The sequence below is a fragment of the Psittacula echo genome, assembly GCF_963264785.1.
Source record: "Psittacula echo genome assembly, chromosome: 7".
In the NCBI taxonomy this organism is placed as follows: Eukaryota; Metazoa; Chordata; class Aves; order Psittaciformes; family Psittacidae; genus Psittacula; species Psittacula echo.
Genome location: NC_137740.1, coordinates 34,595,348 through 34,606,699, shown reverse-complemented (window position 1 = coordinate 34,606,699; position 11,352 = coordinate 34,595,348). Strand labels below are relative to the sequence as shown.

The window sequence follows — 11,352 nt, the reverse complement described above, 5'->3', positions numbered from 1 at the left end:
GGTGTAATTCTTCATCTCCTCCTCTCCACACCCTCCTTCCCCTCTGACTCTCTTGATTAACTGGCAGAAGTTGGGGCTCCCCGCTCGCTCCTCCCATGTGTTATAGGGCTGGAGGCAGATCTAACCCCTCCCAGGGACAGAGCTGGGCAGAGGCAGTGAGTGCCTGCAGCAGATCAGAGACCTCGTCCTACCAAACCCCCATCCCTCCAGCTCGCAGCAAGTCCGAGCAGATCGGATCCGCAGCAGGACGTTTGCCAGCCGGCTTTGCTGAACCCCTGCAGGTGCTCTCCTGTCCACCTTGCCCCAGCAAGGGATCGACATGGTGGCCACCTGCCTGCACCTGGCCGGATTTGTCTGCAGTTTTATAGGGTGGATTGGGGTGGTTGTGGCAACAGCCACCAATGACTGGGTGGTGACTTGCGGCTACACCATTACCACCTGCAGGAAAATGGATGAGCTGGGGTCCAAGGGGCTATGGGCAGACTGTGTCATGGCGACAGGTCTCTATCACTGCAAGCCCCTTGTGGACATCCTCATATTGCCAGGTACGTGTGCCCGACCTCCCCTTCTCTCCCGGAGGTGAGGAGCAAAGCCTTGTTCTGAGCAGTGCAGGTCCTGCTGCTGGAGGAATTGATGGCGAAGCTCCTTCAACTTCAGCAGCGCAGGAGATGGTTCATAAAATACACTAAGGAATGCAAAAAATAACTTTTAATATGATTTCCTTAAATTAATACTTTGTTTTAATTGTACCAGATATCAGGAGTTATCTATGGCTGTTAAGGTCCAGTTAAAGTTTAATCGTTGCTCTTAGGTGCTTGCCCTTTCACATCTCGTGGCTATAGATTGCATTGGAAAATGTATATAGTATATTGAGGTATAATGGAGTATTTCAGGTTTTGCGTTTAGATGATGATGAACTATTACAAATGTGAAGGCTCTATTCCTTAATGTAATTTTGAGTATAATGAAACTTTCAGCATCTATTATTAATGCTGCTATGGCTTTTAATCTTTTGGAACATCATCATTAGTGTTGATGGTCTTGTGCTTCCCACATGTTCTAAAGCAAGACAGAACTTTCACATGACAAGCAGATGTAACTCTTTAGCTTTTCTTGATCTTTTTTAATTATATAGTAATTTCCATTTAATTTACTGCAAAGCAAAAATTAAGCAAGGTGTTTAATCAGTATTAATGCATCTTTTGAGCTAACTAAGCATGCCAAAGTCTTGTCCCTGTAAGTTTGGTTAGTGATCTCACCTGTTGCAATCAGTTAACTCTGCAGTGCTTCTTCATTCTGATATGTTTTAGATTGCACCTCCTCTAGCATGTCAGAGATGCCTCTTCCAAAGCTAACAGGGTAGAAATAACCATTCCTTGTTGTCTTCTTTCATGTTTCCTTGTTTATTTGTTTAAATTGTTGTGAAAATAATTTCACAAGAGCTTAGAAAGATTAGTCCCGAATTTCTCTCTGTTACAGAGCCTACTCTGTATCATACAGTGCTTAGCAATATTGAATGTCTCGGACTAGCTCCTATTCTCCCTTTCTGTGTGTGTGTATACTTTTATTTTAGTAGGTTTGCCTTCCTTGTTGCTACTGTTGCTCGGTATGATCCAGCAGAGAAGAAAGAGAAAAAGCTTGCCCTGAAGAAACAGTTGAATGAAATTTAATGAATAAGTAAACAGGTCTTTCAGCAGCAGAAACAAATCTCTCCAGCAGAAACAAATCACAAGACAAATGCTTGTGCTTCTAACCTATTTGATACCCACAGCTTTCCATGAAAGGGAGATTTATCCTGGTGTGCCTGATAGCTGAAATGTATTTAGTCTTTCACTGCCTGAGTCAAGCTTTTAAAACGAATGTTTATATTCTCTTCTAATGGGGGTTGATTGCACAGGAACCATACTGGGCACAGCCACCTCCTTTGTTTGAGGTCTTGGTTTTTTGCCCTGAAGTCTTCAGGTAACTTCTTTTGTTAAGTTTCCTTTTGCAAAAGTCAAACAAATATTCAGTATACACAGAGTCTATATTTCCAGGAACAGTAAAATCCTCACTCTTGGTGCCTTACCTGTATGTCAGTGGGACTTGCTTGAGGCCCCTCTTCACTGGTACTGTTTGAGGCATCACAAAACTACATGTTTGCATGTGACAGCTTCATTTTGTTAGTGAGAAGAGAAACAGAGCGAGCATACTCTCTTTGCCAAGACTGCCCTGAGACCTACTCACCAGGCACTGGAGCAAATCTGACAGTTGCTCTTTTTCTTTTGAATGCAAGTAATGACCTTTTCTTATTTATTTGTATATAAAAGTTATATAGTATCTATAAATTATATATATATGAATAAAATTTTGTATATACATTTATATAAAAAAACGTCTTTTGAACGAGACATTATTATACAGAGACCCTCACTGAGTGACAGAAACATCATGACCCTGTGCATCATGGCCACAGCCCATGGGTCTTGTAGCTCCTTGCTGCCTTGTGACAGGCTGCTGCTGCTGCTCAGGCACAGGCAGGAGAGAGGCAGTAACTGATGGAATGCCAGGGAAGATCCTGTGACGTCCATAGGGACCCAGAGGAATAATGTGGCCCTTGGTTATGGCAACCCAAGCAGCTATGCAAAGTACAGTCATTTCTTCTCTCTAAGGAAGAGCTGTGCCAGTGATAGGCTCAAGCCACAGGTCTACTCTGAAACCCCGCTGCCAGGCTGGACTCCTGAGGTGCAGCACTGGGATGTGGTGAGTGTCCCTGCTCCTCCCAGGTCAGCAGTCCTCAACTTCTCAGGGCAGCTAGTGGTGGTATCTCATGGACCTGATTGTTTCTGTGATTAATCTGTAACTATTCAGCTCTCCTCAGGATGATTGTGGTCCTCCTCAGCTCACAGGAAGCTGCTGTTGAAGTCTAAATTCTTGTTACTTAGTCAAAGCTCTCTCTGTGAAAAGATACAGGAAATATCCTTCTTAGCTGTTTCTCCTGCTTTCCCTTCATATATATTCCAGCTCCATGATTTCTCAGTGTCTTGCTGGGGGAGCTTGTGTTTTCCAGGCAGTGCTATTTGTTCATTGGAAAATTTTGATCCTGCACATCCTGTGTTCATGCACTACCCACTGCACTGCAGTGTTACTGCCTGCACCTGGAGAAGACTTAATGTTTACACAAATGATTGAACCTTTCCCCCATACTCTATGCAAGTCTTGGGAGCTAATCAGATGGGAGCCTTTCTCCAGAGGTCTTGTTCTCTTGTGCCTAATAATCAATATCCTCTTTTCTTGCTTTGCCAACAGGGTATGTCCAAGCCTGTCGAGCACTGATGATCGCTGCCTCCGTCCTGGGTCTTCCCGCTATCTTCTTGCTGATAACAGTCTTGCCCTGCATCCGGATGGGCCATGAGCCTGGAGCTGCCAAGTACCGGCGGTCCCAGCTGGGAGGGATTCTCATCATCCTCCTGGGTAAGGTGCCCCTGCGTGTGGAGGGCTGGAGGTCTTCCTCTGCCCCAGGAGAGCACAGTGCAAGCTGGTTGAGTGTGTTCACCTAAAAGGATGGTTGTCAAGGCTGGGCTGATCCTGAAGCTCTCCAGCATCACTGCAATCTGTAGCGTGAACAAAAGGCATGAACAGGAATGGGAGGACAAAGACAGGGAGCGAATCAGGGGAGGGCTGTGAACCCTTACTGTGTATGTATTGTCTTGTGGAGTCCTCAGGCAGGGCCACAGGCACTGGTTTTGCTGGTTTGCTGTGGAAGCCGTGTTATATTTGGAAAGGGTCTAAACTTCCAAGCTGCTTACAGGGAATGGATAACCTCTGAACTCCCCGAGCATCACAGATGCAGCCAGGTCAAAGTGGAAACAGCAGAGGAGGGAGCAAGGAGGTGGCACGGACTTGGGAGGAGGGATGACATGTTCCCTGTGCCTGCCAGCCCCCTCTGGCCAGCCTTGCTCTTGGCCTCCAAGTTCCCCTGGGAATTTCTTCCCGTCAGTAATGCCTGTGGAGGAGCTTGTTTTGAGCAGCACAGACTGTGGAGCTCATTGTCCCCAGCGCAACACCTGCATGTTCTTGAAGCCTCGTCATCTCAGCAACAGGCTGCGGTGCCTTGTTTTTACCCGTCTGTGTGGCAGAGGAGGAGGGGTGAGGGAAAGTGGCCTCTTTGTGTGGCTCTGCTTGTCGCTGGCGGCCAGCACTGACATCATGCCCATCTTCTTTCTTCTTCTTCTCCTTATTTTTCTTCAAGTGGGCACTGGATATAGCTGCGTGCTCAGAGGGGCTGTCCTCTGGATGCTCCTTCCTTGCAAGCAGTCCCTTGTCTGGCATCTTGGTGAGAAACAGTTAATACGAGTCAGTACATCTGAAATCTAAGGGGCTGAGACCAAGGGGCCCTTTCAGTGCCAGTGGGGTATAAGGGCACATTGCCACAACTGAAAGTCCTAAAATCAGCCTTATAGGGCCTGACGTCCTGATCATGAACAGCCATGCTAAAGAGCTGTTGGAATGTGAGTATCCCTGTCCCAAAGCCTTGAGTCACGTATCTGGGCTTGGCAAAGTGAAAGAAAAAGTGGGGTTTTTTTCTGCCTGTGATTGAAACTTTAGTGCTGGAGGAGTCTGCTCTGCTACTATGTAGATTCTGAGGAAAGAAACCGTGTACTTACAGAGACATTGGCAGATGAATGCTCTTTGGGTTGGATTTGGACCTTTTACTGATTTTTACCCCTGTGAGTTTTAGAGCATCTACATGTGAAGTGATTTGCTCATGCTCTTGATGTCCTGAGAGATCTGGTCTGGGAACAGCAGCCCGGTCACAATGTTTTAGTCACAATTGCAGTAATGCTTTTCTGTCAGACCACAAATGAAGAATAAATAAGGTCCTTTTGCTCTTAAGAGCTTTTTTTCTTTTTTGGGGGGGGGGTTGGGGAGTGAGGTGGGAGGTGGGGAGGGTGTTCTTGTGTGTGTGTAGGTTTGGGGTTTTTTTTCTGGTTTTATTTTCCTTTTTTCTTAAAAAACCTAAACCAACCCACATTTGTTTTTACAACCCCCAGATTTTTCCAGGCTGATCAAGACAGCCCCTTTGAAGAATAATGTACAGAGCTTGGGACTTTGACATTATTTAAGCTGATTAATGATCTGTTATTTGCAAAATGAGGTGCTACCGTTCCAGAGCATCTAATAAGCATGAATCAGGCTTCAAGAGACATGATACTGACTTAAAATTCATTATATTCTTGAAGTAATATGCCCTGGGTTACTCTTATTTACCCTCTGGCCACTGAACTCTCATTCATGGTTTTCCCCAACCGCATGGGCTCCAGCCTTTCCCTCTCAGTGGAGACCAACTCCCAGAGCTCTGGTTAAATGAAAACGAACCCCAAAACACTAACTAATACAGCAGAAATGGGGAAAGGAGATGTGATCAGGGGAGCTGGCCCCGTGGCCAACTTAACTGGTTGCTCAGGGAAGGGGTGGCAGTTTATCATTGAAATGTATTAAAAAGGAAAACAGGGGCTGAAACACAGCATGGAGCCAAAAAAAAAAAAAAAAAAAAATGGAAAAAGGAAAAGGAAAATGTTGAAAACTTGCCAGGAAAACAATGGTTTCAGATATTCCATTGATTTTTCTGTCCACTGATAACAGCAGGCTGCAGAGAGCAACCTGTGTGCAGACCCTCCTATCCTGCCTGCTGATGTATTTATGTCTTTGCTTGATCATATCTGTCCGAGAGAACTGATTTATTGCTGAAAACAACCATGAGCAGAGGTTTGCTCTCAGCCAGTGTGAAAACATTTCATACACTAGTGTTGAAGGAAAAACCCTGGCCCATCCTGTGTTGTTGATACTAATCTGGGAGGACCCCTTGCTGGTAACCAAGCAGGCGCTTTCCTAATGGAGGTGGAGGACTCGAGACACTGGAAAACACAGATTAAAAATACGTTAGTTATTGGGAATTAATGCTGGAAAACAACCATATTAGCTATCGTAAACTAAATAAAGGATATTTATAAGGTTTTCTGGACACTGCATGAGATTTCCTTGTAAAACTATAGTTATAAGGACAAAAAAATTGCCTTGAACATAAGGAAAAATGTCATAGATATCTATTATTTCAACCAAATGCTTTGAAAGAGAAATCAGTGTGACTCTGAGTCAGCAACTCAGAATAATTAAATGTAGCTGTGAAAGAAAAGTCATCTTCTGCAGAAAACCTTTTACTTACTGTTAAGGAATTTGGCAGGGCCTCACTGTCCACTGAGTTAGAGTAACCTGCTCTATCTTCCCCACCTCCCCAAGCACTTTCTGTGCTTTTGTGTATGTGTGCTTCGTTCTGATTCAAATATGCCTGTAATGTAGAACATTAGGAGTTTTAGATCAATGGATTGAGCTACCGCAAGTCTGTGGTCTAAAGGACTTAGAAATGCTGGAAGCCTGAGATGTATCCCTGTGGATTCACAGTGATCTGATAGAGCGAGGTTAACCATACCATGTGTTACTGAAATGACTTTCGCAGGTAGAAGCAGTGGCTTTTACAGGATTGCCTTCTCTAGCTGCATAAAGTAGGCAAGCTTTACAGTGTATGTGGGCCCCAAACCATGCCTGGTTTTCCAACTAACCTTCTCTGTCTAATAGAAAACATTCATTCTGTTTGCAGACCTTCTCTTACTTTTCTACTAGACTATATTGACTACAGCAGCTCTACTACCTGATGACATTCTTTCTTAGAGAGAGGCAAAGGGTGTCTTGGCATTAGCACAAAAGAGAAGGGGTAATAATTTCTATTCTAACACCTTTTCCATGTAGGCAGCTACTTTAGAACTTGAAACTTGCCCTAAAATGCCTTTTCTAATCCCTTTGGGTTTCCTGGTGAATCAACCATTTTTCAGCCTTCCCCAGTGATTCAGCTAGACCAAAATCTGAGTTCACCAAGAGCTATTGCAATTGCAGACTGTCCTTTTCACATCTTCTTGAACAATTTACAGCCCAATCTAATCTATGCAAAGCGATGAAATCTGGTCCTGTTTCAGGGCATTCCTCTTGCTGAGCAGTGGGGTCACTGGTGACTGACGGCAGCTGGTAGCCTTCAAAGACAGAGGTCAAACTAACCTATGCAAAGTCCTTGGCTTGTGTTTCACAGCTTTCTAGTGTTGTCAGCATTAAAATAAGGTGGTTTTACATGTAGCTGAGCCACAGGCATAAGAGATGCCGTTGTGTTAGTGTCCCTGAGAGCTCCTTACACCCTAGTGTGTTTTCTTTGGTCCTGTGTTGTGGGGGAGAGTCTGGATAGATAAGGCTCTTATAGTCTGTGGATGTAAATATAAATATATATGTATTTACTGCTGACAGAAAAAAGAAAAGATGACTGTGTTTTTCTGGGCAACAAAGAAGCTTTTTTCCTGGAGCCCATGAGAATGCTTTGTGGCTTCCCAACTGATACATTTTTGTTTAAATTGTTTGATGCTCATGAACAGTTTGCAGAACTGATCCACACACAGAAGAAATGCTGTTGTCTCCTCCCTGCCTTCTCCAACAATGCCTTCCAAAGCTGCGGGGCCCTTACTTTGAGGAGGTCCCAAATTATTACTGGCTTTATTAGCATCCTTCAAATGTTCTTCTCTTTTCCATAGGAAAATATTTTCTCTCACAATAACTGCAGCTATTGGGGATGGGTTTTCTGTTGTACCGGCCAGCAGCTCTGGTTTGTTCTCTGCTTTAACTAAACAATTTTTAGTTTTAATCTCATTCCTTTTTTTTCCTCTCTTGCAACCTTAACTTTTTGACACTGCCTCCAGATACCTTTTAACACGGTCGGTGGAAATCTGTAACACTGCCACAGTCCTGTTAATTGTTTTGCTCTGATTCTCTGATAGCCATAAGGATGGAGTCCTGCACAGCTTGTCCCAGAGGCAAGTAAATATTGACAGATTAATTCTCCTCAGATGTACAGGCCATAAAGGAGTATTGTTTTAGGACCTGCTTCTGTGAGGTGTGATTAACACCGTCAACTCCTGTTGCCCTCAGTACATGTGGGGACTTTGCAGGATGGAGGTAGGACCTGTAATGAGGGTAGCGAGCATGACCTTGTGTAGCACAAAGCAGGGCATGTGTTTTCTCTCTGCTTGGAGCAAACTGTGTGTGTGCTACACATTGAAACACTGCTGTTCCTAGCCTGGCTGCCCGCAAAGTGCTGAATTTGAACCTGCTTTTACTGTCCTAAGGGTTTCTCCTTCACATGTCACCTGCCTAGCAGTCCTTACAGCACCACTGTGACAGCCTTCCATGGAAAAAAAACTGTGAGATTTCAAGCAGAATTTGAAGTCTGCAGTCACCTTTTGACCTGCTGTTGACTGCCGGTAGAACACCATTTTCCCTTCAGGTCCCATTTCTATTCAATTCAATAGGGTTCCGGATAGCCTTGCTGGGTTTGTCCCAATTACTTGGTATAGAGAAATTTTCCATAGGGAAGTGGAATCTGCTTTCCAGAGTTGTAAGACCTTTCTTTCTCCATACAAAACACCTAACAATGCTGTACTGATGCTTATTTTGTCCCTGCCCATTTTCTGCTTGTATTTTATAAACACTGCTCTGCCTAGGTAAATGCTGGGATGTTTTGTTAATGTTTATACGACCATCCAGTAGAGCAACTGCAGTGATGCTGACTGACATGGGCTGAGGACATAGCATGTCAGTTCATGCAGAAACACTAATTTAAACCAGTTGACTCTGAGCCACTGATTTGATCCAGTGACGCATACAGCTTTTGTGGTCTTGCTTCGTATCTAATCTATTCCTAATTCTGCAGCTCTTCAGAGCATCGTTTTCAGGGATGTCTTTCATTCTTCCCTTCAAAGATATTTTTAGGGAACAAATCTGTTTCCCTTGTAATAAATATATCAGATTGTATCAAGCAGCAGTTGTTTTTATTTCTTGTTTGTTGGTGCGTGAGAGAGATGACTGTTCTGTCTTGATCTATCCCTTCTCTGACCAGATTCCTACCCTGCCTCCTGCTCAGGGAATCTCTTGGACCAAGTCCTTCTGCTGATACTCCTGAGTCCCACTATGGGACTGGAAGGGAGGAGGGATGGGATTCCTCTCCATCCCCTGTCCTGCAGAGCCTTCCTTACCCGTTGGCGTGCTTTATGTCCCCATGGTGGGGTTACATCCTGGCATTACCTTTCCTTTCCCTCTCTCCCCAGCCATGTGTGGTGTTGTTGCAACTATCTGGTTTCCTGTGTGTGCCCACCGTGAGACCACCATTATGAGCTTTGGCTACTCCCTGTACACGGGCTGGATAGGCTCTGCTCTCTGCCTCTTTGGTGGCTGCGTCATCGTCTGCTGCTCAGGAGATGCCCAGACGTTTGGTGAAAACCGCTTCTACTACGCCTCGGGATCCAGCTCCCCTACCCATGCAAAGAGCGCACACGTGTAAGCATCCTGGGGACGTCCCACAGCTGCTGTCGGATGCTTTGGCTGATGGGTTGGTGTGCCCTGGGTCTGCTTCTACTGACACACGCCGCTGTCAGGCTCCCAGGGGAAGATTTAGAAAAGCAGCACAAATGTCTGGTAGTTTGAAGCATCATTCTCCCCATCTGTTCCCCCCTTCTCTAGAAAGAAAGCTGCAGCTAGCCCTACCTCTTGGTCCTCCCCCTTTTATCCTGACCTCCTGCCCCATCTTCTCACAGCCAGTAAGACTCAGATGGTTTGGGGCTGTCATGGGGGTGTTAGGGCTTTTACTTTATTTTCCAGCTCCACTGATAAAAGGAAAGTTTAAAGCAATAAAACAGAAATGAGACAGACACTTTCCCATTGTTAGAAGGACTCCGGGAGTTTCTCCCACCATGTCAGTATTTGCTTTCCCCTGTTCAAGGTCACTGCTTTGGCACGGTTTGGCCGAGAGGGAGGAAGGCGAAATGTTTCTCTTTTGGAACAAGAGTAGGGGGATTTTTCTGCCTTTCTCTGTAAATACTTTTGTATGAGTTTGATCATTTTAGTAACAGTTTTTCACCCCACCCCCGCGGTCATCAGTATGAAGGAAACAGAACCCAGTGGTCCTAATTACACAGTAGATAACAGTGCCTTTCTATATAGTTTTAAATTACTCTGGGGGCTCTAATCCCTGTACTCTGGTTTGGTTTTTCCTTTGTACAGATCAGTTACTAAAAACGTATTTTTACATCCTTTTTTTTTGCTTTCTTCCTCTAAATTTGTTTTCTGTCTTGCACCATTAAAGTAGCACATTTTAACACACATTATAATGTACCTGTTACAATACAATTCTGGTGAATACTGATGATGCCTTTGTACTTTCAGTGAAACACTGTACAATAAATAACAGAGTACCTGCAATCACTGGCTTCTTTTTCTTCCTTCCTTCCTGTGTGTTTCCATAGCTAGCTTTTCCATGGCAGGGGTTTCCCAATGATTTTGGATATGTATATATTTAATAGCAGTTCAGATAACAGATTCTGCTTTGCTGTGGAATTAAGTTGGCCTTTTGGTTTGTTCTTTTTTTGCTGTTGAGTATTTAAAATATGATTATTCTTCCTGCATGGTACTGGCCACTGCCTTACCCATTCATTCTTCCAATGTCCCCAGTAGCAGCTTACAGCAGTGGTACTGACTTGCGGTACTCTTCATAGTGGGGAGACCTAGAAACCCACTTGAGTGGTGGAGATGTGCCCCCAGCCCTGCTTGGGCATGCTGAAGAGGAGAAGTCATGTTGCTGGGAGTGCTTTAAACTAAAATAGGAGTCTGATCCAGGGTCATAGCTCGGATTAAAACCGTGTAAGGTCAAGATCTAACCCTGCCTTTACCAGAGGCTGTGGCAATTTAATTACATTGATACAAAATCCCATCTGTTGCAGGAGATGTTAACTCAGTTCAAATAAATAGTGTACGCCAGGCTTCAGGAGAAGGAAAAGAGGAATAGCTGCTCTTCAGGTGAGGACAAGGGGGATGTGTGTAGGAGGAGAGGGGATTGAGTGAGCAGAGGAGAAGACCTACCAAATTGTTTGGGGTAATAGAGAAGAATTTGAAAACAAGGCTGCTAGTCAAGCCTTGGTGGAAGGTCTGCTTCAGCTGGAGAATCCAAACTGGGCAACACATCCATGGGCAAGGATACCATAGCTCCCACCTCTCTCCTTCTCCATGTGGGAAGCTAAGGCCAGAGCATTTAAAAGGAGTCAAAAGGAGGATGGCTGTGCTCCTCAATGGCCCTTTGCCTGCGCTGACAAGGGATGGGCAGCAGCCCTAGAATCTGCCTTTAATACTAAGCAGTCTTGAACGCTTCTCTGTTATGTGAACTTTGCATTGGTGCTGTCCTATACAATGTACCCAAGGCGGGCAGTGGCGCGGGGCCGGTGGCAGGAC

The 11,352-nt window shown here is 44.8% G+C and overlaps 1 protein-coding gene across 1 annotated transcript; it reads left to right on the top strand.

Annotated features, from left to right (window-relative positions):
* Positions 1-319: 319 nt before the first annotated feature.
* On the top strand, positions 320-9,412 carry CLDN11 (claudin 11; the record flags this gene model as incomplete). The annotated part of the gene is made up of 3 exons (XM_080623911.1): positions 320-545; positions 3,289-3,453; positions 9,180-9,412. 3 exons carry the CDS (start codon positions 320-322, stop codon positions 9,410-9,412), a joined length of 624 nt encoding a protein of 207 aa, XP_080480037.1.
* Positions 9,413-11,352: the final 1,940 nt, after the last annotated feature.